This window comes from Pimephales promelas, chromosome 18 (assembly GCF_988280905.1).
Source record: "Pimephales promelas chromosome 18, fPimPro1.hap1.1, whole genome shotgun sequence".
In the NCBI taxonomy this organism is placed as follows: Eukaryota; Metazoa; Chordata; class Actinopteri; order Cypriniformes; family Leuciscidae; genus Pimephales; species Pimephales promelas.
Genome location: NC_142786.1, coordinates 16,642,355 through 16,669,143, shown reverse-complemented (window position 1 = coordinate 16,669,143; position 26,789 = coordinate 16,642,355). Strand labels below are relative to the sequence as shown.

General features: G+C 40.1%; 1 protein-coding gene and 1 pseudogene across 2 annotated transcripts in view; both read left to right on the top strand.

The window, feature by feature from the left end:
- Nucleotides 1-17,137, top strand: part of atf6b (activating transcription factor 6 beta) — a 58,617-nt gene extending 41,480 nt beyond the window's left edge. Inside the window, exons 8-17 of one of the 2 annotated variants that reach the window (XM_039654260.2) lie at nt 216-376; nt 462-641; nt 753-835; nt 4,397-4,540; nt 5,545-5,637; nt 8,681-8,777; nt 10,307-10,374; nt 10,478-10,577; nt 10,911-10,995; nt 16,750-17,137. In XM_039654260.2, the coding sequence (XP_039510194.2) occupies nt 216-376; nt 462-641; nt 753-835; nt 4,397-4,540; nt 5,545-5,637; nt 8,681-8,777; nt 10,307-10,374; nt 10,478-10,577; nt 10,911-10,995; nt 16,750-16,991 (1,253 nt within the window). In that variant the 3' untranslated portion in view covers nt 16,992-17,137. Of the gene's footprint in view, nt 1-215; nt 377-461; nt 642-752; nt 836-4,396; nt 4,541-5,544; nt 5,638-8,680; nt 8,778-10,303; nt 10,375-10,477; nt 10,578-10,910; nt 10,996-16,749 lie in introns of both variants that reach the window. The other variant, XM_039654259.2, reaches the window with a different exon arrangement.
- Nucleotides 17,138-17,362: 225 nt separating this feature from the next.
- LOC148970970 (uncharacterized) lies at nt 17,363-23,106 on the top strand (annotated as a pseudogene).
- Nucleotides 23,107-26,789: the final 3,683 nt, after the last annotated feature.

The following is a 26,789-nucleotide window of genomic DNA, read 5'->3' as shown; positions in this document are numbered from 1 at the left end:
AAAATGGGAAAAATCTTAATGTTGATGCTTGTAAATCAGTGAGATCTCTATAACAGGATATCTATAATTGGATATAAAATGATCCGGCTCAGTTGAGTGCATGCGTTTGGGATGAGAGTTCATGCTGTTACTTGACAATTATGAATTGTTCATCGCCACACTTGTGGAAACTGTGAGGATTTGTCATCAGGGTTGTTTTTCTCTCTGTGCTGCAGTGGTTCTGTCTCAGTCCGTGTGTCTGGGTTCTGCTCCCGCTGTCGTAAAGATGGAGCCGCTTTCTCCCAGCATGCCTCACTGCAGGAGCCCATTAGCCCCGCCCCCAAGCAAACCCATCATCCCCGCACCCGGCCCCCCCTCCAGCTGCGGAGACATCGACGTGAGTGACCAGTGTCTGCATCTCAGGGTGTGTCTGAGACAGGTGTGCTGAAGCGTGTGTGTGTGTGTGTGTGTATGTTCCTCAGATGAAGGTTCTGAAGCGGCAGCAGCGCATGATCAAGAACCGCGAGTCGGCCTGTCAGAGCCGAAAGAAGAAGAAAGAGTACCTGCAGAACCTGGAGGTGCAGCTGAGAGAAGCTCACCAGGAGAACCAGCGCCTGCGCAGAGAGAACCAGGAGCTGCGGATGAGACTCGCCGGGAGAGAGGTCTCACTCACTCACTCACTCACACATACACACACACACATATTTTCTCACACTGCAGAATAAAACCTCACTGCTTCTTCATACGGTGTAATTGTGTGTTGTGTGAATCAGGCCACAGAATCGGGCAGCAATAAGAGAGCGGTGTGTGTGATGGCTCTGTTCCTCTTCGTCACCTTCACCTTCGGCCCCGTCAGGTAAAAAAACACACAGAAACACACACACCTGAATGCCAGGGCTGGGATCAGGAACCATTGTTGTTCAGTTCCATCATAATAACTGTTTTCTACAGTGAGGACCCAGTTCTCCTACAGGTGCCTCCGTAATCGGTCAGTAATGATTGGATCTAACACACAGAATAGTCTCGACTGTTGCGTTCTCCTGCTGAACCGCTTCCAATCCAAATATTATTAAACAAACTAAACCAGGTCATCCAGATCTGCAGGTCTGATCAGGGATGTGTAGGAGCACTGTGAGAATGAACTGTTCCTCGTTTGTGTTCTGAGGTTGAGTGACAGTCGTTTGGAGCGAGTAACTGATGACTGGATCATCAACATTTCTCACATTATCACAGTTAATTCGCTATACTTTAGAAAATGCTGATAAACATGAGCAGTTCAGATCAGTGGATATTTGATCAGTGGATATTTGACTGGTTTTGTCCGTCCTTCTTTTGGACTCTCACACATGAGTTATGTTGAATATCTGTCAGCTGTTAAATTTAACTACACAATTAGAGAATACCAGTTTAGCTCAACCTGTGACCAAGCAGTGCTTCATGTTGGTCAGTGTGTGTGTAAAAAGAGCATTAGCAATTACAGAAAACACACTTCAGCAGAACATCATCAGCTTAAAGGGTCACTTCACCCATTTGCATTAAGCTTTGTATCTTTAGAAACCTAGTCATATTTTTGAATGGTCATGGTTTATTTCCTTATTTTCCCCTGAGATGGGAGAAATAAGGATTTAAGTGTTTTATTTCCTGCTTATCGTGACGTAAAAATCGTCATTTTGCGTCACGATAAGCAGGAAGTCACATTTCATTGAAATGTCAACTGACTAGAATGATTAGCTCATTATTATTCAAGGGTGTGGCACCCACTCACCCACAGGCCTATTACAGATCAGTGGGTAGGACTTCACTTGCAGAGACTGAAACCAATATCCGCCATCTTGTTTGGAAGCTAAGCTAACAAGCCCTGTGGAGGTATGAAGTTATGATAATGATGGAAGAAACTAAACATGATATGAAAGAAGAGGGTTTTGAAAGTCTGCTGCTCGAATCCGATGTTCGTGACTATCTTTACAAGCTGCAGTATAGTTTAGAGCAGCTGAGGCTGATGAAGGAGCAGGAGAAGCCTGGCTGTCGGTCGAGACGCCCGGACTGGGTCGAGCTCGGCGGCCTGCTGTTGCCTGTACTCTCGCTGCGTGTCACGGCCTACTAGACATGTGCCGGTATTCGGTAATGCGATAAATCGCGGTAATGAATATGCACAATATTGTTATCGCAGGCTCTTCAAAATACCGTGAAAAATAATAGATTCAAATTTAGCCTTTTTAAAAGCGCGCATTAGCTTATTTTCCTTCAACCGCTCAAACACTGCGTGCTGCGCAGAACACGCGCACACTCTGATGTAAACAATCCCCATTATGTATAAGCACTGTGTGCATGCAGCAGTGCGCACTAGTCTAATGTAAACAGTCCTCACATGGATCAAGCATGGCGGAATACTCCCGACGATTTATCCCCGCAGGGCTGCCAAACTCTCAGACATTCCGCTTTAGACTCAAGCTTGAGACTCTCAGACAGGACGCGGAATACGCGCGCGACGCGCAGGGTTGTTTTGTTGCTGCGTTGACCTGCATCGACCACGCCGGTGTTAAAGTTCAAAATAGTTCAACTTTTTATTTGTAAAATGGCAAATCGCGTTGTATCTGAAGGGCAACGTTGAACCAAGCGGCCGCAGCGTCGCGCATTCCGCGTCCTGTCTGAAAGGCGCTTAACGCAATTGACACTTTTCACACGCTCTCCCACAGAGAAAAATCACAGGGCAAAGAGGACACTGACACCGACAGACTAGACAGAGCAGGTTACTTTTGATATGAAAGTTGTTATTGATAAATTGAAGTTGATAAATCAGCTCTATAGGTTCTGATCACAGATCGTTGCTCCTCAGTTCAAGTAAACCGATCATCATGTTACTTTCGTTTTTATTTAAAGATACAGTATAACTTACCGAAAGGTATATTTACTTGTACATAATAACGATCAATCAGTGTTTTCAAACATGGAAAGAGGTCAGTAACACTGCAGGAGAACAGTTGTGTCACAAAACGTTACATTTACCTCAGGAAAGCCATTTAATGACCAGCACATTAGTTGACTAGAAAAAAATATCAAGGAGTATTTTGCTAAATATTATATTTAATTTCTCTCTGTATGTTTACAGCATTATGTGAGTTTTTTTTTCTTGAGAAACATTAACAGACTGAGGCCTGCCTAATATTTATCCAAATGAGTCAATATTGAATTAAGACTGAAATCAAATCCAAAAATGTAATTGAATAATACAAACAGTAACCCAACAGTCATTGTAACATGTTGTCACTAAACTTTAAACAATTTGGTTTAGTTACCATATGTTTCGAAAATCACAATTACACATTGTGATACAAGTTGAGGTTTTTTTAGAGACCCACAATGCATCTGTTTTTCTTGAGCATTAAAATATAATTTCATTAAAATATAATATAAAATAAAATAAAATATATAGTGATAATACCGTATACCGTGATAAAAGCTCATCAATTAACCGCAGCATGAAAATTTGATACCGGCACATGCCTACGGCCTACGGACACAGAGTCCGTCTGCTGCAGAGAATTTCAATGATGGCAATTTCTCCTGGAGGAAATCTCTGAATCAGACGAGCACACGGACGTTTGTGTTGTGATAGTTTCGCCTTCAGAACATCCAGGTATCATGCAGTAATTCACCAAGCAGAAATAAATACAAACGCGGAGTAATTCACTAATGCGTTTACAAATGTAACGTGAACAGGGTTGTTGTGGGAAGAAAGAGACATGAACCGGCGAACATTTAAACATTTTAATAGTAAAATGAACAAATACAAAACAAAAGTAAGCCAGCGTTACACACAACAGAAACAAATAAACATAAAATCAGGCCTGTTTCTCTCTCGATCTGCCGTCGTCGCTCCCCATTTTATGCATTCGCTCCTTCGTGAGAGACGCACTGGCGCGCGCCTTACAGGTGTCTTTCATTATCACTCACGCCACCGGCCTCGCGCAGCGCGCCGTCCTCTTACATCCCTCACCCTCGATCGTCCTGCTCGCCACAGCCAACTAACTAGACATTCTGTTTGAAATGAATTTCAAACTCTCACTCTGGTGACAGCTAACGTTAATGTTAGCGCTGTAGACGGAAGAGTGTGTTTGCGTCTCTTTTTGCGCTGTTCCGGTGGGTGGGTGGGTGGGTTAGTGGGCGTGGCTTGCGGAGCTGTGCAATGTTGGCGCATTCTGGGAACTGTAGTTTTTTAACACAAAGGCGCCCCTTGGTTATTTTCTGTCTTTTCTTGGTCAAGAGGGCACCAAATTAAAAAATTATTTTACATTTCGACTACATATATGATCCACTTTCAATGAAGATTAATGTTGCAATGGGTAAAATGCTCCTTTAAATTTGTATCAGAAATGAAACTCTGTATTGTGTGTGTGTGTGTGTGTGTCTGTCTCAGTCTGCGAGAGCGTTCGCTGGAGGAAGAAGCCGTTCCTCTGACCGGTCGACACTTGCTGGAGTTCCAGAGTTCTCAGGAGTCGATCGGGAACACGGAGCAAGAAGAGGAGCTGGAGAAGGAGAGTGTACTCTCGTATCCGTTCAGGTGAGACTCTCTCTCACACACACACACACACACTCACTCACTCACACACACACTCACTCACTCACTCACTCACTCAGGGTTTCCGCGGAGTCATAACAAGTCATAAAACATCTTAAATGTAATAAGAATTTTATTACATCACACACACTCAAGCCCTGTTCACACTACACGCGACTTTGTCGCTGCAGGTCGCCAGTGGCTGTGCTGAAGGGCGTTCCCCACTACTGGTTGCCTAGTAATGTTTGTGAGTGACATTCACGGATGTTACTCTATGTTAGATAACAAATGCATTTTATTGCCTCTACAAACAAATATTTTGAAAGGAAAAGTCTAAATATAAATGGAATCAGTACATAAAATGCATAATATTAAAGATGAACGAGAAACAGTGAGTGCTCTTTGCCATCGTGGCTATTTAACTGCTGCACACGTGCAAATACCGGTCTATCTGGGTTCCCAAAACCATTCAGTCATGGAGTCAGTATGGTGAACACCACTGTATGTACGCGGAGATATATCATACATTATAGGACAGTTTCTGACTGCTAAAATGAGCTTCTCGTTCAACTTGCCTCGGTCAGATTCAGCACTGAAGAGTGACGCGCTCCACTGACTTCACTCCTATTGGTTGTCGCTCGCGAAAATCGCTCTTCATTTGCATAAAGTAAAAAATTTCTCAACTTTGTCACGTCGCTGGACACGCCCCTCCGGTCGCCAACGGTCGCAACCGTGCGTGTCACTGGAAGTCGCCCGCTCACCATTGAAAATGAATGGTTTCGTGTCGCTTGGTCGCATGTAGTGTGAACAGGGCTTCACACTCACTCACTCTCTCTCACACACACACACACACATACACACACACATATTCACACTCACTCACTCGCTCACATACACACTCACACACACACACTCACTCACTCACACAGACAGACACAGACACACTCTCTCTCTCACACATATACACACCTGAGGTCATCGTGTTAGTGTGTGTGTTCTGTGTTCAGGAATGAGAGCGACGTGTTCAGTGTTCTGCAGGACATCGACCGGTACTTCTCCTCTCCGGACTGCAGACAGTTCAACCGCTCCGAGTCGCTCAGGTCAGTGTGTGTGTGTGTGTGTGTGTGTTTGTGTTTCTGAGTCTCTTAGGTCTGTGTGTGTGTGTGTTTGTGTTTCTGAATCGCTTAGGTCAGTGTAAGAACATTACTGATTCACTCTCGTGTGATCCTCATGTTTGTTTGAGTGTTTGTTTGACTCTTGTGTGATCCTCATGTTTGTTCGAGTGTTTGCTTGACTCTCGTGTGATCCTCATGTTTGTTCGAGTGTTTGCTTGACTCTCGTGTGATCCTCATGTTTGTTCGAGTGTTTGCTTATGTTAGGCGTTAACAGTTTAAGGACCCAGAACCAGATATGAAGAATAAAGATCCAGAGTCAGAATTATAAAAATTAAAGAAAAGTTTACTGAACATAGTTTTCAGTTTCATCAGCAGAAGTCAGCTTCAAGACTCACACAGGAGTTCGTAGGCTGCCCCCTTCCAGTTACAACAATCACAGCAGTTATACCATTTTCAAGGTCTAAGCTACGTCATTGCTTACACGTTGAATGATTCTCATTGGCTAAGAAATAGATAAACACAGTAATTTTCCACACATATGCACACATTTTCCACACATGTATATGACATTCAGAGGGACGTCATGACCTTCCAGGTCACAGATTTGGGTTGCTGGCACCAGTATGTCCAGAACGACAACTCATTCAACCTCCAATAATGGCAGTGGTTCCTTAACCTGCAACCAAGAAGACTAAAGGCCTGTTCACACCGGGACGAATTTCGCGCGTGTTATTCGTCGACGTTTAACGCCTCGTGACTAAACAATGGGCGCCAATGTGAGTGTTCACACTGACGCGAAAAACGCCACGCGTAAAAGCGTCATTTTTTAAAAAACGCCTCGGGTTCGTTTTTTTGGTTTGACGCGCCGCGTCAAAACCTGTCCGACCAACGAGATTGGCGGGTTTGCTCACGTGTCTGGTACTTGTGAAGTTACAGTAAAACACAACTTGAGGGCGCTCAAACACAAAACGGTCTTGCCGAGCACACATACGGCGAAGAAGAGACAAGATACCAATGGGCATTGGGCAAGATGAATCATGTTGAGCTGCTGGTCTCGGAGAATAAAGAGCTATAAGATAATATTTATATTAGTATTTCTGTAATAATAGTATAGTATAGGCTGACCAACAGTCCTGTTTTCCCGGGACATGTGTAAAGCGGTCACTTTGTGCTTTATAGAAATCTGAGTTGAGATGAGAACTGCGCATAGTGTGCGTAATGTCAGTTAGATTTTGACAAGTGAGGAGAGGAGAACCGCTCTGCCGACTCTTTCTATTCTTTCTTTTATTTTATTTTCTATTGTGACCAGATGTTTGTTTGTGTTTTTTTTTTCTCGCTCGATCCCCGTGTATGAGGAGGAGTGTGACGTTTGAGTGGTTTTATTAAACGCGGGGAAATACGACAACTCTCGTCTCTCGTGCATCTGTTCATCCGACAACTGCTATGTTTTTATCTCTGGGCAACAACTCAACTGTGCGTTACACATGTCCTGTTTCCACGTCCTGTCCTGACTGTTTTTAAGTGATGAAAATGTCCTGGTTCTCAAAAAAACTGCTGGAAAAGATCAGTCCTACAGCAAAATATAGATGGGCAAACAAGGTGGACGAGGAAGAAAAACAAGATAAAGAGAATAAAAACTAAAGATATGAATAGATTTTGTTAGTTCGTTTTTGTAAGTGTGTGAGAGCTATTTTTTTTTTTACATTTGGAGGCATTTCTTTTAGTTATTTATTATTTATATATTTTTCTAATACAGAAGACATTATTTCTATCATTATTTCATTTGTTTTTTTCTATCTGTCATAATAAAACATTGAGACATGAATATGATCACCCTAGTATAGTATTCTATTATTTCTGTTTTACATTAAGCACCATCTAATGTCAGGGAATGAATTTGCATGTTCACTCGGCTCATCGTCAGCGAAAAACGCTTGGGTGTGAACAAAAAAAACGCGTTGAAAAACGCTGACGAATAACGCACGCTGATATTCGTCCCGGTGTGTACAGGCCTTAACACTAAACTTTAGTCTAACTGGAGTAAGACTTTAACAAAGAAATGGTGCCTTAAACTGTTGGCTTCAATGACCCCTTTATGTTTTAACACTCAAACATAAACCAAAATCCCTATTTCTCTATTATTTTCACTGTTACCGCATTCACCTAGGACACTAGCAAATAGGAGCTCCCATCAAGGCTGAAGAGAGTCTGAGCGGCTTATTATCAGTTAAGTGTACCAAAACATAATGGTAAAACATTCACTCGTTTGGGAGAAAAACAGATATTATTTGCTCCTCAGAAAGCAAATATAATACAAAGAATACATTTTAATACAACAATTAAAGTTCAATATAGCAATGCTCAATATAGCTTGACCATCTGTACAGAGAAGTATCATATGTGTTGGACATATGTGTTCACGACGCCTTTAGGATCCATAAACCTTTCTCCTGAGACCAGAGAAAGAGACAAATGGCCTTGTGCACCTAAAAGAAGCTGGTGACTTACATCGGCATGCATTTAAGAATATTATTTCACAAGCAAAAGCACAAAGAATAAATGTATATGTTGATAAATGATTAAGTAATAATGAATATACTTAATTATTGATTTTATAAAAGAAAAACATAAGCATTCAAAAGGATATATGCTGAAGAGGCAAGGGATTTTGACCACCCCTTCACTTGACTCCCGTGTGATCCTCATGCTTGTTCGAGTGTTTGCTCGACTCTCATGTGATCCTCATGTTCGTTCAAGTGTTTGCTCGACTCTCGTGTGATCTTCATGTTTGTTTGAGTGTTTGCTTGACTCCCGTGTGATCCTCATGTTTTTGTTCTGGTGTTTGCTCGACTCTCGTGTGATCCTCATGTTCGTTCAAATGTTTGCTTGACTCTTGTGTGATCTTCATGTTTGTTTGAGTGTTTGCTTGACTCCCGTGTGATCCTCATGTTCGTTCGAGTGTTTGCTCGACTCTCGTGTGATCTTCATGTTTGTTCGAGTGTTTGCTTGACTCCCGTGTGATCCTCAGGCTGGCGGATGAGCTGCGCGGATGGGTGAACCGACACCAGAACAACCGGAAGTCTGATGGAAAGACCAAAGCAGTGAAGAAGACTAAAATAGCTCAGGTGTGAAACCACACACCTCGTATCGCGGCGGATATGTGTCGCACTGTGAGAACAGCTTGTGTTGCAGGATTTATACAGTCAAACCAACATTCACTCAGACACCTTCGACATTTCTCACATTATTACAGTTTATTCACAACAGTTTATAAACATGAGCAGAAGTCATTTCTCAGATCAGTGGATAATTGACTGGTTTTGTCCGTCCTCTGTTAGACTCTCACATATGAGTTATGTTGAATATCTGTCAGCTGTTAAATTTAACTACACAGTTAGATAATACCAGTTTAGCTCAACCACTGACCAAGCAATGCTTCATGTTGTTCAGTGTGTGTGTGTGTGTGTGTGTGTGTGTAAAAGAGCATTAGCAATTACAGAAAACACACTTCAGCTCAAAGTGGAGGAATCATTATTGGTCTCAGATGTTCACAGTTAACTTTATATTCAGTACCTCCAGAAAAACGCGATTATGCGATCGCTGAATTCAATGCAAAATCAGCCAAAGTCCGCATATTTATGCGGGGGCCGCATTTTTTCAAATACGCCTCACTTTCGCCGCATAAATTGCCGATTTCCGTGCAAAATATGCGGGGTTTGCATAATTTCATAATCCTCGCATTTTCGTTGCAAAAAAAGTCACATGTATCTTAGCAGAAAGTTGAAAAATGTTGCGTTTGCTTCACATAAGAGCAGCCATTTCCCCCTGTTTCCATAGGAACGTTATGAAGTGACGCAATTACGCGACGCCAGACAGACTCACGGAGGCGATTGACATCTCACAAATCGAACTCGTATATCTGTCTGTCGAACGTTCTACTGTCACATTGTTACTTAATAAACAACATAAGATAAAATTAGTAGCATCAAACAGAAATTACCCGCACACATGGGGTGTTCGACAGTTCAACAGGGAGCGCGCAGCTCTTAAAGGGGCCACACCTTATTTACACTCTTACAGTCTGAAATAAAACAAGATGAGAAATTAAATATTCCCAGCACTTTCTATGATGTAGTATGCTTGTTTATCAAAGGAAGTAATAAGAAATGACTCTTATATTAACAGGATGTTGGGGGAGTCACTTTTGTTCTCTTTTTCATCAAACTGCAATTTTTGCAAGTTCAGTCAATTTTTGTAAATTCCAGCAATTTCATCGCATAAAATTGCATAAATATCCCACATATTCCATCGCATTTTTAAAGAAAACTGGCCGCATAATCAATCAATTTTTGCCCGCAACAATCACACAAAAAAACTCTGTGTTTTTCTGGAAGGACTGAATACTATTATGGTAAATGTTAAATATAAATCGCAAATTTTTTCACAAATTTTTGGAAATTACCACCACAAAATCAGTCATTTTGATCGCAAAAATCACAAAAAAAAATCGTGAAATCCTGGAGGGACTGTATATTGCTCTCCTCGCTTTCATAAATGAACTATAGTGTCCTGCACACACTAGTGGAAACAGTATCAAAAATTATATCTGGTGTCTGAATAATCTTTGGTGTGTGTTCTTTCCCTTCATCAGCAGAAAGCTCAGCACAGAAAGACTAACTTCTCCAGGTACCTTCCAATCCAGGCTCATCGGTCCATCGAAAGGTAACTTTATTTCCCAGCAGCCTCTGAGCAAAGCAGGTCATGTGACATGTGATCTGATGATGTGTCAGTCAGCTGTCATGTGACCTGATGATGTGTGTGTCAGTCAGCTGCAGGTTCTGCCGGGGCCGGAGATCAGTTACAGCGACTTCATGGATGCCATCGACCGGCGCGAGGACACCTTCTACGTTGTGTCTTTCAGACGGGTGAGACTACACGCACACTCACACACACACACACACAAACTCTCTCTCTCTCTCTCTCTCTCTCTCTCTCTCTCTCTCTCTCTCTCTCGCGTGCTTTCTCTCTCTCTCACACACACACACACACACTCCACTCACTCTCTCTCTCTCTCTCTCTCTCACACACACACACACATTCTCTTGTCTGGTTTGCCATTTTTGTGGGGACTCTCCATAGACGTAATGGCTTTTATACTGTAATAACTGTATATTCTGTCTCCTTACACTAACCCTACCCATCACATACACTCACACACACTCTCACACACATGCTCACATCATCCTTGGCTTTTGCAGGATCACCTGCTGTTACCCGCCATCAGCCACAATAAAACCTCTCGACCCAAGATGTCTCTGGTCATGCCTGCCATGGCCATCAACGGTGAGTTCAGATCATTTACTCGCCTTTAAAAAACTCTCGATTCTGTGAGACAATTGGCTTTATGCACAGCTTCACTACTTCCTGAATTTCAGCCAGCTCCTTGTTTCATGTCTGCCATTATTGGACACATTGATTAATTCAGGTGTGCTTGACCTCAGTAGTCATGGCAACAATAATCAGACACACCTGAATTAATCAATTTTGCCCAATAATGGCAGACAGGAAACAAGGAGCTGGCTGAAGTTCAGGAAGTAGTGCAGCTGTGCATAAAGCCCATTGAAGATATTGTGAAAAATGTCTCATCGTTTTTCCCATAAATTGAATGTCCGTGTTTTTGAGTAAATGATGACTGTTTGTTTTTTGTGTGTATGGTCCCTTTAAACCCTTTAAATTGTTCGCAGCCAGGGCCTAAAGATGACTTCAAAATGATTTAAAATATATACACACACACACACACACACCTTATGGGGATTTATTCTGAGATAACACACACACACACACACACCTGAAGGGGGTTTATTCTGAGATAACACACACACACACACACACACACACACACAGCTGGAGGGGTTTATTCTGAGATAAAACACACACACACCTGAAGGGAGTTTATTCTGAGAACACACACACACACACACCTAAAGGGGGTACGAGATATTGATTTCAGATTAAACTGCTTTAAAATTGTTATGCAAAGCAAGCAAGCAAATTGTATTTATATAGCACTTTTCCAAACAAATGAATGTAGTTCAAAGTGCTTTACAGGCAAAACAATTAAAAGCAAGTACAGAATACAGGTAAATAACAATAAAAATTACAAACCCGATTCCAAAAAAGTTGGGACACTGTACAAATTTTGAGTAAAAAAAGAATGGAATGATTTAGAAATCTCATAAACTTATATTTTATTCACAATAGAATATAAATGACATATCAAATGTTGAAAGTGAGACATTTTGAATTGCCATGCCAAATATTGTCTCCTTTTGGATTTCATGAGAGCTACAAATTCCAAAAAAGTTGGGACAGGTAGCAATAAGAGGCCAGAAAAGTTAAATGTACATATAAGGAACAGCTGGAGGACCAATTTGCAACTTATTAGGTCAATTGGCAACATGATTGGGTATAAAAAGAGCCTCTCAGAGTGGCAGTGTCTCTCAGAAGTCAAGATGGGCAGAGGATCACCAATTCCCCCAATGCTGAGGCAAAAAATAGTGGAGCAATATCAGAAAGGAGTTTCTCAGAGAAAAATTGCAAAGAGTTTGAAGTTATCATCATCAACAGTGCATAATATCATCCAAAGATTCAGAGAATCTGGAACAATCTCTGTGCATAAGGGTCAAGGCCGGAAACCCATACTGAATGCCTGTGATCTTCGGGCCCTTAGACGGCACTGCATCACACACAGGAATGCTACTGTAATGGAAATCACAACATGGGCTCAAGAATACTTCCAGAAAACATTGTCAGTGAACACAATCCACCGTGCCATTCACCGTTGCCGGCTAAAACTCTATAGGTCAAAAAAGAAGCCATATCTAAACGGGAACCAGAAGCGCAGGCGTTTTCTCTGGGCCAAGGCTCATTTAAAGTGGACTCTAGCAAAGTGGAAAACTGTTCTGTGGTCAGATGAATCAAAATTTGAAGTTCTTTTCGGAAAACTGGGACGCCATGTCATCCGGACTAAAGAGGACAAGGACAACCCAAGTTGTTATCAGCGCTCAGTTCAGAAGCCTGCATCTCTGATGGTATGGGGTTGCATGAGTGCGTGTGGCATGGGCAGCTTACACATCTAGAAAGGCACCATCAATGCTGAAAGTTATATCCAAGTTCTAGAACAACATATGCTCCCATCCATACATCGTGTCTTTCAGGGAAGACCTTGTATTTTCCAACAAGACAATGCCAAACCACATACTGCATCAATTAAAACATCATGGCTGCGTAGAAGAAGGATCCGGGTACTGAAATGGCCAGCCTGCAGTCCAGATCTTTCACCCATAGAAAACATTTGGCGCATCATAAAGAGGAAGATGCAACAAAGAAGACCTAAGACAGCTGAGCAGCTAGAAGCCTTTATTAGACAAGAATGGGACAACATTCCTATTCCTAAACTTGAGCAACTTGTCTCCTCAGTCCCCAGACGTTTGCAGACTGTTATTAAAAGAAGAGGGGATGCCACACAGTGGTAAAAATGGCCTTGTCCCAACTTTTTTGAGATGTGTTGATGCCATGAAATTTAAAATCAACTTATTTTTCCCTTAAAATTATGCATTTTCTCAATTTAAACATTTGATATGTCATCTATGTTGTATTCTAAATATAATATTGAAATTTGAAACTTCCATATCATTGCATTCTGTTTTTATTCACAATTTGTACAGTGTCCCAACTTTTATGGAATTAGGTTTGTAATAAAAATACATACATACACATACATACTGTACATATGAAGGATTTATTAGAATAAAATAAAAATTCAATTAGAAACTTTGTAGAATAGTGTAGGAAAGCCAGACTAAAAAGATGCGTTTTTAATATTTTCCGCACGTCTTACTTCTTCTGGAAGATTATTCCAGAGACGAGGAGCGTAGCGACTAAAAGCAGCATCTCCAAATCTTTTTCTTTTACTATGTGGTACTGTTAAGAGTAAAGAATTGGATGAACTGAGGGCCCTTACAGGTTCATAGACTGTAAGCAATTTTAAGAGATAGTCTGGAGCAATTCCATGCAATGCTTTATAAACTAATAAAAGGTTTTTAAAATCAACACGAAAACTAAGGTAGCCAATGTAGTGATTTTAGTATAGGTGTAATGTGTTCTCTCTTCTTGGTCTTATAGTCAATACACGAGCAGCCGAGTTTTGTATTAATTGTAGTAGATTAATTGTAGTTTTTGGTAGACCAGAGAGGACAGCATTACAATAGTCAAGCCTGCTAGTCATAAATGTATGCATTAATTTTTCGGTATTGCACAGAGAGAGAAATGGTCTAATTCTAGCAATGTTCTTTAAATGATAAAATGCTATATTAGTAACATTGCATACATGCGTTTTAAAATTAAAATCAAAATCAAAGACAACGCCTAACTTTTTTGCCACTTTACTTGGGTTTAATCCCAGGACATTTAGTTTAGGTATTAATTTTTCTATCTGTTCTTTTGATCCAATTATCAAAACTTCTGTTTTATCTTTATTTAGTTTTAAGAAATTTTGCGACATCCAATCATTTATGTCTTGAATGCAATTTGCAAGTGAATCAATTTGCTCTGCAGTGTCATCTGGAGATACGGCTACACATAACTGTGTATCATCAGCATAACTATGAAAAGAGATATTATGTCTCATAATGATATGTCCCAGAGGTAACATATATAGATTAAAAAGTAGTGGTCCTAAAATTGATCCCTGAGGAACTCCACAAAGTACCTCATAATGTTCAGACATGCTGTTATTGATAGAGACAACAGATGTTCCACCACTAAGATATGATACAATTTAAAACAGTTTCAGACAGGCCAACAAACTCACGTAGTCTATTTAATAGAATCTGGTGATCCACTGTATCAAATGCAGCGCTCAAGTCCAGCAGCACCAGAACTGAAGGCCAATTTCTATCTAAGTTTATTCTTATGTCATTTTCTACTTTTACAAGAGCGGTCTCTGTGCCCCGACTGAAACATCTCTAATTTTGAATGTGTCTTTACGAAAATACTTAACTGATTAAAAACAATTTTCTCTAATATTTTACTCAAAAATGGAAGATTTAAGATGGGTCTATAGTTACTAGGTCTTAAAGTATCTGAATTCACTTTTTTGTTTTTTTGTAAAGGTTTCACTAGGGCCAATTTAAGATCACACGGGAAAATGCCAAGCTGTAGAGAGTGATTTACTATCTCAAGGAGATCATTAGATACTACATTAAAGATAGATTTAATAGGAATTGGATCAAGTGAACAGGTGGATGGTTTTAGTTCCTTTACTACCTTTCTTAGGGTCTCAACATCAAACAAAGTAAACCTTTCCATTTGGAAAGTATTGAATTCGCTAGGTAGAGGAGGAGGCATCTTGTTTTTATTTTTATTTGCCAAGCTGATTCCTGATCTAATATTTATAACTTTATCTCTGAAGTAGCCAGCAAGCTCTTCACATTTGGAGCTTGTTAACACAGAACCGCAATCAATTTTGTGATTTATTAGTGAATCTATGGTACTAATTAAGAATCATGGGTTATTAATATTTTCATTTATAAGGTTTGAGAAGTAAGCTTGCCGTAATTTTTTTAACTTCTTTGTTGTAGTTTTTAAGATTTTCAGTGAGTATATTAAAATGTATTTCTAATTTAGTTTTTCGCCATGTTCGTTCAGCACTTCTACATTTTCTTTTAATTTTCATGGTCAAATCTGTCTTCCAAGGAATGACCTTTTTATTCGTTTTTTTGTTTGTTTTAAGTTGAGCAACTACATCAAGTGCTGTTTTTAATTTATTATTAAGCTCATCAACTAGGAGGACATCACAAGATTATGGTAAAATATCCTTTTCGTAAGTCATATAATGCATTGTAAAATTTTCTGCTACTTCCGTGGAAATAAAACGTTTTTTAACAATACGTTCAGTTTTTATAAGGCATAGAAGGATCAGTACTATTAAAGAAAACACAAAAAATGATCGGATAATGCAAGATCGACAACAGAAGTTATATTGATATTTAATCCAAATGCTATTACTAAATCCAATATGTGACCATGTTTATGGGTCGGTATGTTTACATGCTCTTTAAACGACATACATTCTAGCAGTTCCAAGAATTCATTTGCTCTGATATCTGTAAAATTATCAACATGTATATTAAAATACCCAGTTAAAACACAGTTGTCATAATTCATATGAATAACAGATAGCATGTCAGAGAAATCCTTTATGAAGGGAGATATAGGTAATTTGGGGGATCTGTATAGTGTCACTGCAAGAAGACGTGGCTGGAAGTTTAAAAGAATAGCATGATATTCAAAGGTAGTAAATGTACCAAGGTCTATGTCCCTTCCCTTTAGGGTTTCTCTGTAGATTGCTGCAGTTCCTCCGCCTCTTTTCCCATTTCTAGTAGAAAAAGAATAAGTAAAATCAGGAGGACAGGTCTCAATCAATGTGGCCGGTGCATCTGTCCTAAGCCATGTCTCAGTAAGAAACAGACAGTCACGGTTATAATCAATAATGAGGTCATGAATACAAATTGATTTGTTTGTTAATGCCCTTACATTAAAAAGAGCCATGTTAATTTCTGTTTGTTTTGTTTCCATAAGTGATAATATGCTGGAAGTCGGAATTTTCAGTAAATTGTTCATGTTTATTCCCACTGTGTTTGTCTTAGCAGTAGTGTGATGAACTGATATAATAGGTTTTATAGGATTAACAGTAACATATTGGCTAGGTAGTCACATTAAAATATGTTGTTCGAAATGATGTGCAAGCATCTGAGCGCCCCTATGATTTGGGTGCAGGCCATCCCACCTAAAAAGCACTGGACGGCCCCAGAACAAATCAAAGTTATCTATAAAAGTTACATTAAAATTTTCACATGTCGTTTTTAACCATGAATTCAAGGAATCTGGGTATAATATACCGCTGGATGGAGCGATTGACCAATCAGAATCAAGTATTCCATAGAGCCGTCTAATAAGACAAAATATACCATGTTTAATTTCTTCTCTCTCTCTCTCTCTCTCTCTCTCTCGTATGTATGGTGTTGTCGTCTGCAGATTCGGTGTATAACTCGTCAAAAGGCGGCTATGAGATGATGATGCAGGTGGACTGTGAGGTGATGGACACCAGGATCATCCCAATCAAGTCCTCTGTAGTACCGCCCTCTCTCAGAGACCCGCCCCCGGCCCCACCCCCTCACCACCATCACCACGGCAACCACACGTCTCTCCGCAGCCGCACCCAGCAACCGCACGGCAGGCGGAGGGGATCGGGATACTTGATCAGCGGATCCGTGTGAGACTCGACGTTCCCACATCAGACTCGTCATTCCCGCATCAGACTCAACGTTCCCCGCGTCAGACTCGACGTTCCCGCATCAGACTCAACGTTCCCCGCATCAGACTCGACGTTCTCCGCTTTCAGACTCGACGTTGCCGCATCACACTCGGCGTTCCTGCATCAGACTCGTCATTCCCGCATCAGACTCGAAGTTCCCACATCAGACTCGTCATTCCTGCATCAGACTCGATGTTTCCTGCGTCAGACTCGACGTTCCCGCGTCAGACTCGACGTTCCTGCGTCAGACTCGACGTTCCCGCGTTAGACTAGACGTTCCCGCGTCAGACTCGTCGGTCCCGAGTCAGACTCGTCATTTCCGCCTCAGACTCGATGTTCCCACATCAGACTCGTCATTCCCGCGGCAGACTCGATGTTCCAGCGCCAGACTTGTCATTCCCACATCAGACTCGTCAGTCCCGCGACAGACTTGACGTTCCCCGCGTCAGACTCATCATTCCCGCATCAGACTCGATGTTACCACATCAGACTCGTCATTCCCGCGCCAGACTCGACGTTCCCGCGTCAGACTCATCATTCCCGCATCAGACTCGATGTTCCCCGCATGAGACTCGCCGTTCCCCCGCCAGACTCGACGTTCCCGCGTCAGACTCGACGTTCCCACATCAGACGCAACGTTGCCCCGCCAGACTCAACGTTCCCGCGTCAGACTCAACGTTCCCGCTTTTCTTCTCCTTCTTGTTTGAGTTCCTGTATGCAGTGCATCACCTGCTGTCTTTTTATACGTGTTTTTTTTTTTTTTTTTTTTTTTACAGATTTTTATTAAGATTATTTAAAAAATAATGTGCTTCTTCTAGAGGTGTGTGATATAAATATTTGAGTATGAGAAATAATCCGTCACAGTCACTTGTGTCAATATGTATGTTCTCTCATGGTGACTTTTTCAGGACCTTTGCTGAATATTCTGTCCATTCTCGTTGTTTCTGACTCTAAACCTGATGACAAAGCTTGTAGTAGTTGATGTCAATAATATCAGATTTTACGATAATACAGAATCTTCTGCCTTGTTTTCATTTGCAGACGTGCTTCTGCTTTTGCTCCTAACCACTACCATGATCCAGTAATACCTGTAATATTTCAGCCTGTGCTGCTGCTGAGATCATGATTCATTTCACAGAAGTTATTGTTGGAAAGACTTGAAAATCCAACATGGATCTGTTTACCAATCAAAATGATTTATTCGTGAATGAGTTTGATTGACAGGTGCAGGGAGAGTTCGTTTTTCGATCCACCAGCAGTCCAATGGTTAATCTCTCTCTCTCTCTCTCTCTCTCTCTCTCTCTCTCTCTCTCTCTCTCTCTCTCTCTCTGTGTTAAACTAAGTTGTTCACTAAGTAAAGGGAACAGCGTGAGGTGCGATGTACATTTTCTTTCTGTGAATTTGTTTATCTTCTGATCGAAGGTATTTTTTCTTGTTTGATCTTCGTCTGATCTTCATGGCTTCTTTTCATGTGTATCTCAATTCATCTTAGGATGATGATTTATATGTCAGAAACTTTCCCATCATGCACTGCTCTAGCATGCTTCGGTTATCTGTGAAGGAAGGATGATTTGTGTAAATTTAAATCTGCTTTTTTACTTTTTTATTTAAATGAGCTTTCACAAGGAAAACGCTGTACATTTTCTCTCCTGTCTGTATGAGAGTTTTAAACTACTGTCTTCATTTGTAGAGGAGAAAATAAATTTGATAAATACTAAGTTATGGTGTTGTGAGTATGAGCAGATTTCATATATAATCAGAAATTATCTGACTCTGTAGTTTCATGTGTCATTCGCTTTTATTCCTATATTAGATTTCATGCTAATTTTAGTTTCATTTTTAGTCATTTCGTAATGTGCTTTTGTCTTTCTTTTTTTAAAATAAATAAATAAACAAATAGCAATAATTTATTTCAGTTTTACTTTGTTCTTATTTATTTGCAAAAAAAATATATATATATTACTGATTCAAATTCAACTTATTTCAATTTATTGCCAAGGCAACATGTCTAATTTTCGTTTAGTTTTAAAGATACACTTACGTAAATGTTTTATTTAAAGCTGCAGTAGTTTTTCCTCCTTTTCGCCATCTCTCTTTGAAATCTGCCATTGCAGTTATTGGCGTAATGATCAGCTTTACATGGGTTGTGCCTCAGCGCAGATGAACACAATGTTTTGATCCACCGGTGTGGATACTGACATTCGCTATCACAGTTTGAGATTCTACTTTTTGGAAGTATGAGCAACATAAGAACTTTCACCAGAAAATGTCCTCTGAACAAGTAACATCCACTTTGAAATGAATTGAATTGCACAAAAAAAGCATTACAGTAAATCTTGTTGATTAAATCTAAAGATTAAAGATCACGTCAATTGTTAATGTTAACAATGCCAGCATTGTGACATCTAACGGGATGGTTTTCGCTGTAAGTTGCGCACGTGTCACTGACCCGTGTGTGTCTCGTCATATCCGTGAATTAAGTTGCTCCATTTTGTGTGTGTGTTAGACATGGAGTCTCTAAATCTCCAGTTTCCGAAGAATACACTATTTATTTTCTGAGAATTGACATACAAACACTGGAGAGGAGGGGTAGAGTCTGTCGGAGAACAGAGGACAAGTATCAACATCAGCTCGACTTCAGGAGAGAACTGATGGATTGGAGGATGGAGTGATGCAGAGGATGGAGTAATGCAGAAGGTGGAGTGATAGAGTGATGCAGAGGGTGGATATAAATATAATTTATATACCATAATTGTTCCAAAACCCCACCTTATGAACATTGTTCGGTCAAAGATATCAGGAGTTTCTCTCTTTACTCACAGATAATGTCAGATTTCTCTGTGTTCTGCTTGATTTGGTGATTTTTGTTGCTGATCAGTAGAAATATCTGTAAACCCTAATGTTGTCTTTACTTAAACAATCAAGTGTACTTGACTAAACATTACTTAAAATTTTGCATTTTGGCCCTGTCACTCAAAAATATAAGTTCAAATAACTTATTTACCTTCAAAATACGAAAACTTAAGATTTCAAGTGCTGTGAACTCAAAATAATGATTAAACCTTACAAAAGGTAATTTTCAAAAATGTCTTAACTGTGAAATTATGATACATTCATTCATGCTTTCTTCAGGTGTCATTCTTATTTTACTTGAAAACAAATGGCTTTCATTTTACAATTATTGATCGTAATGGAAATAAACCGATGTTTATTTAAAAAAAAACTGATACTTTAAACTTGACAAATAAACTTTAATACCCATATTCAAGTGCTTTTGTAATACTGGGGGTTGCACAATTTTCATACATTTCACGTGCACATATGCCACGTGCCAAAATGCAAGAAAGAATTCCTCACATCAGCCACCAACCAAGTCTCAATAAAAAATATATATAAAATAACAGAAATACAGCGACGACACATTATGTTGAACGTTAAATCAAATTCATTTCAAAGGTTTAAACGTCTCTTTCTGTATTACAGAAAGCTGGGTTAATTAACCATCAGATTAACCCTAAACTTTGGGTTGATTAACCCAAAACCTGCTTACTCTGGGTATGTCGGTTCCAAAACACCTATGTCGAGTTAGTTTAATCAACCTACTGCTAATAACCTCGAGTTAATGCGCGCGCCCGGCGAACATATAAAGGCATTTTCAATGGATCACCGAATTCAGTAGTCACCATGGAAACGAAGGGTGAAAAGTCACGTGCCGCGTACTTCTCTGAAGGTGAATTAGAAGTTTTAATGTTGGCTTATGAGGAGTTCAAGCCCATTATCATGAAAAAAGCAACACAGCTGCATATGCAAAGGAAAGACAATTGGCTAGGCAAAAAATAACTGACAGAGTAAATGTGTAAGTTTTTATTTTTTTTACATTTTAAATATGCTCTCCTTTCTTTTGTTCATTTGCAAAGTTGAACAATTGTCTTTTTGAGCATGTGGCATGACTCGACAAGCGTGTACTTTTCTTTACATCAGTTTCTTAAGAATACAGTACAATGTACAGTATTGTCATGAAATATTTAGGGCTCTTGTTTTATAAGGTGTAATCCTTCTGGAGCCAAAAGAACCCTTTCCCAAGTCAAAATGAAACACAAAACATTCTTCAAAAAGGTAATCTTTTATTTTAATTGTTTTAAGATCAATGTCTAAAGTTACTTTTACAGTATTCTTTCTATATAGCTAATAGAAAGAAGGCTGAGGCCCGTCTAACTGGCGGGGGTCCACCTCCACCTCCTCTCACTCCATCGGAGGAATTGGCTCTTTCTCTTAATAAAGGTCGCCCTGTGGTCGATGGTATTCCAGAGGGCACATCGTCAGACTTTGCTTCCTCCCACAACAACTCAAGTGACTTGGTACAATGTAGGTATACCATAGTACTTATGATTATTTAATCATATGTTTGGACAAAACAATCCTTAACTCTTGTCATTAGAAAGAAGGCTAAATGCTTCCCAAATGCAGTCATTGCTTCACTTGTGCATTATGGATACATATTCTCTTTTACAGCATATGCCAGAAATCTGTTTTTATTCTTGCATGTTCCTAATGCCTTTATTCAGTGTCTGTCATACTTTAGTCATTTACACATTGAGTGTCTTTTTTTTCTTGCAGTTGCTGATGGACGCATTGTATTATTGGATCCTCCTGAAACCACACAGTCTGTCACATTTGTTAGTGATGCATTTTAAGAACCAGTTGCTTTTAGATCTTTCACTATGTCTGCCAGACAAAGTAACCTTGCATATTTCCACTTTAGGATGATGATGAAGAGACCACATCTGCTGTGACTTAATTAGAAAGTGCTGGGAGACCCACAGAGGTATGATGCATATATTGGACAATGCATAGCTTTTTAGATGGAGTGAAAAATGTGTAATTTTTCCCGTGACAGAATTTAGCTGGGGATGTAAATGCAGATGAGGGTCCATCTACCTCTACATCTAATCTTAGCAGTGTAAGAACTTGTCCCTGGTTGTCCATATCACATAATGTTACTATGGCTGATTTTCTTTTTTAACCATCTTATTTACTTTGCCTTCCTAGTTGTCTGCAAAGGAGCTGTATAAGGTCCATCTATTAAGGCAAATTAAAAAAAAGTGACATGGACCTTATACAGCTTCAGCAAGAGGAGAAAAGGCTGGCCATTAAAAAGGCCAAACTTGAAATCAAATTACTGGAGCATCGCCTTAAGGTGAGAATCATATGTGATTTTTTTCATGTGTGTATAAAGCAATTAAAGGGTTAGTTCACCCAAAAATGAAAATTCTGTCAGTATTTACTCACCCTCATGTTGTTCCAACCCCGTAAGACCTTCGTTCATCTTCGGAACACAAATTAAGATATTTAAGATATTAAGATCGCTCCTGCATACAGTCCATAGGCTTCTTGAGGGACTGGCTCTTGCTGTCCCCGAAAAGTCATTAAAGACATCGTTAAAATAGTCCAAGTGACTACAGGGGCTCAATCTTAAGTTTATCAAACGACGAGAACACTTTTGTGCGCAAAAAAACAACAAAAATAAAGACTTTATTTCAACTATTCACTTCCTTCTCCATGAGCCTGTAAGTCAGTTAACGTAATGTGATTGCGTAGAGCTACGTCACACGTAGGCTCACTATTGGCCGACGCTGGTCATGTGTGTGTGATGCGTGTGACGTACAATAACAGAAGCTTAAGCTATTAAACTAGTAACCTGACTCGCGCAGAGGGAGAAATGAACGAATAGTTGAAATAAAGTCGCTATTTTTGTTGTTTTTTTGCGCACAAAAGTGTTCTCGTCGTTTGATAAACTTAAGATTGAGCCCCTGTAGTCACTTGGACTATTTTAACGATGTCTTTAATGACTTTTCGAGGACAGCAAGAGCCAGTCCCTCAAGAAGCCTATGGACTGTATGCAGGAGCGATCTTAATATCTTAAATATCCTAATTTGTGTTCCGAAGATGAACGAAGGTCTTACGGGGTTGGAACAACATGAGGGTGAGTAAATACTGACATAATTTTCATTTTTGGGTGAACTAACCCTTTAATACAAATCTGTCATGTCTCTTTATTTCAGGATCTGGAGAAATAAAAGAAATTAAATAAAGTGATTTTGACAAATCATGTCTCTGAGCATTCTGCCATCTCTGTGGTCTGCTAGATTCATTGGGTGTTGTTCTAGGTCATCTTCATCAGGACAGGGGGGATGCCTCTCTCCTCTTATTGTGGCAATGTTGTGAAGTACCACACAAGCGACTGTGATGTCACATGCACTATTTGGAGTGACCCTGAGCCCACGCAGACACTGAAACCTCGCCTTCAGAATGCCTATTGTCATCTCAACACTATCTCACGACCAATTCGTACGAATTCGACGCATGATTAAAAAGTGGCTAATTCGTACTAATTCGTACGACCTTACTCGTACTAATTCGTACGATTTGTCTAAACCCACGTGATGGTTAAGTTTAGGGGCGGGGTAAGGGGTAGGTCATTCGTACGAATTCATACGAATTGGCCAATTCGTAAAATATGTACGATTTAGCAAAATCATATTAATTCGTACGAGTGAGGTCGTATGAATTGTTACGAATTAGCCACTTTTTAATCATTCGTCGAATTCGTACGACTTGGTCGTGAGATCGGGTTGGTCATCTCCACCTTGGCCCGTGTTCGGCTGAGAGACCGGTTGAAGCGTGTCTGTGGTCCGGGCTCAGGATCAGGGTAGGGTGTCATCATATAGGGGAGGCAATGGTATCCTCTGTCCCCCAGCAAGTAACCATAGAAGTGTCCTGTAATGTTTGAGGTGTTTTGTAAATGTAATAAAGACTACAAGCATTTGTCTAACAAAACGTACCCTGATCAAATTTGTTGCACAGAGATGACTCTCTAAATATTCTGGCATCATGTACAGAACTAGGCCATTTTGCCTCAACATTAGTGATGAGGTGGGTTGCATCATATATTACCTGTGGAGAACAATACGTTTATTATTGGTAACCCCAATATTAAGTAACAAAAAAATATAGCTATTACCTGCACATTGATGCTATGCACAGACTTCCTATTAACATAGTCTCCCTCATTGATAGATAGCTTTAATAGGAATGTGGGTGCCATCAATGCACCCAATCACGTTTGGGAACCCTGAAATAAAGGTTAATTACAAGTTTAAGAAGTCTGTGTAACCTTTTACGTGCGTGTCCAGTCAAAATAAACCTATTAAGAAATGTCATTTTATTGAAGTAAATGACAGACTTTCTGAGAGTGTACCTGCCACCCTGTGGAATTCTTCTTTAATAACGGGCACAGGTTTGTGGCCAGGGAACTGTACAAAAGTGTGTAGAAACCGTTTCAGTGCCATGCATACTGTACGAACGGCCCTACACACTGTTGCCTTTCCCACATGCTCTGCATCGCCCACATTGTAGAGAAAACTCCCCGTACCAAAAAAGCGCAAAGCAATACAAAGAATATGTTCGGCGCTAATCGCTGACCCGTGGTTTGTCACGTTTGCGATGTGTGGTTTTAGTAGGTTTGTTAAATAAATTAACGACTCCCTAGAAAAACGATAGCGCTCATGCAAATGTTCGTCAGGATATGAAAAGACATCGATACGTGGTCTTATCACCCTCTCACAGCGAAAAAAAACCCGTATAATCTGTGCCTCTACGTCCACAGGATCCTCATCAAAAGGGCGCGCCATGCTCGGAAACCTCTCTGAAACAATCTAACCCTGCAACATAACCTACTCCGGAGCAGGTTATCCTCAGAGAGTCAGTTGCTATGGTTACTTACATAACCCGAAAGTTACTCTCGTTTTTGGAACCGAAAGCAGAGGTTATCCGCTTACTTACTCCTAAACTTACCCGGGTAAGTCACATAACCTGCTTTCTGGAATACACCCCTGATCTTCTTCTGATGCTATTTGCCACGCAAGCAGTTCTGCATGGCAACAAGAGAACTAATGCGCTGATTGGTGGATTACAAAATTGGTGATTTTCGCATCGTCTCGTCGTCAGTTGCTGACACCAGTTCAAATGTGAAGACGGGACGGGAGTTTTTCTTTGTGTAACATTCTCGGTAAGTACAATTATTAAGATTTAAAGTTATTTTGTATGACTTTTTAACTCAGAAATATGTTTATTTAAATCCTTGCACGGTTAATAAAAGAGAACGCAGCCATTAGTTCCTGGTCAAACTTTTCCAACACGTTTTATGTGATGATTTGATAACTGCGATATCAAACGATTCTTTAATTTATTCGTTTAATTGTGTAATCGTGTATTTCTCGGCAAAAGAACATTGTAACAGCTTGCAGTTACATTTGTCTTATTAGCTCTCTGTACTGTGTAATACTCCGTTCTACCACTAGGGGGTACTCTAGTAAGGAAGGTTCCTAGTAGCATAAAATGGTAGAAGAAGTAGAGTAAGGAAGGAAGGATGTGTTAAGCACATGGAGAAGCTTCCCTACTAGTGTGGTCATGTTTTTCCCTGATTTGAGGAACCTGTGGTTCCTATGCTCAAACGTAAGTGTTCAGTTTGTACTTTGTTTGTATGTGTAATGTTAGGTGATGTGTCAGCAAATGAGATGTAAATGTGTTATGGTGGCACTCAGTTTGTTTGTTTGTTTGATGCAGAGGGTTCATCGTGCAGGCATGAGGCAGCAACTCATCTATAACTAAACCCTTGACCAATATGGAATTAATTGTCTACAATCACACCTTTGGCATCTGCTGTTTGTGCCTTGAACTACAGTTTGTCCTAGTATCAACCGCTGCTTGGACACTTGGATTCAGACCATTGTGAACTCTTCCACTCTGCGCTTAAGTACAGTTTCTTGTTACTTGTGGGACTCTAAAGACTGAACTCTTGGCTACCAAAAGCATTATTGGGAAGAGCTGAATTAGCCCTATTGTCTTGTAAATGAATGCCTCGTGTATTTTGTATGGTTACTGCCTGAATGCTGATTTATGGTATAATACACATGGCTCATTGAAATGTGAAGTCTCTGGTCCCTCACTTTATTATGTAGCAATCTTTCTTAGAAAGCTTTCTTAAAAGTAGATGTTACATAAAATATGGCGCCCGAACAGGGACAGGAAGCAACGTTTTGTTGAATCTTGAAGAGAGACATACATTCTATTTGCAATGAGCCATTCTACACAAGTGTTTTATTGTGACCATAGTTTGAGGTATCTTTACATTTCATTTACTTTGTGTCTTTAGAATTAAGATTACTTAAAGAGGTTGTTAGTTGCAAAATGGCTTTCTCACAAAGAGAGACAGGGGGAAATGATCCTTTAAGTCCAGACTATTCTTCAGCACCTTTCACTACACGTCGTGAGCCTGTCAGAGACCTTATTCATTCTCTTAGTAATTTGTATCTGGAAAATGAACAGGAAGATCTAGAACAAGAATATGATTCTTTGTTGCCTCCTCCTCCTCCTCCCAACGAAGATGATGACTGTTTGGCCGCAAGAATGCATAAAATTGAATGTAAAATGGAGGGTTGGGAAGGATCCTCTAATATACACTTTAAAGATATACAATACCAGTTAGATGTGCAAAGTAATCGCATGACTGCCATTGAAAATCAGTTGCAACATATTTCAAATTTGCATCAAGATCATCATACAGAGATACAGCAGTTAGAAGACTCTTTATCTGCTAAACTGGAGGCTGGATGCGGGCGAGTAAAAGTCACATTGGAAGCTAAGGTCCAGGATTTGGAAAAAGCAACTATGGATTGCCTGAAACGGAGAGATAGCCAGT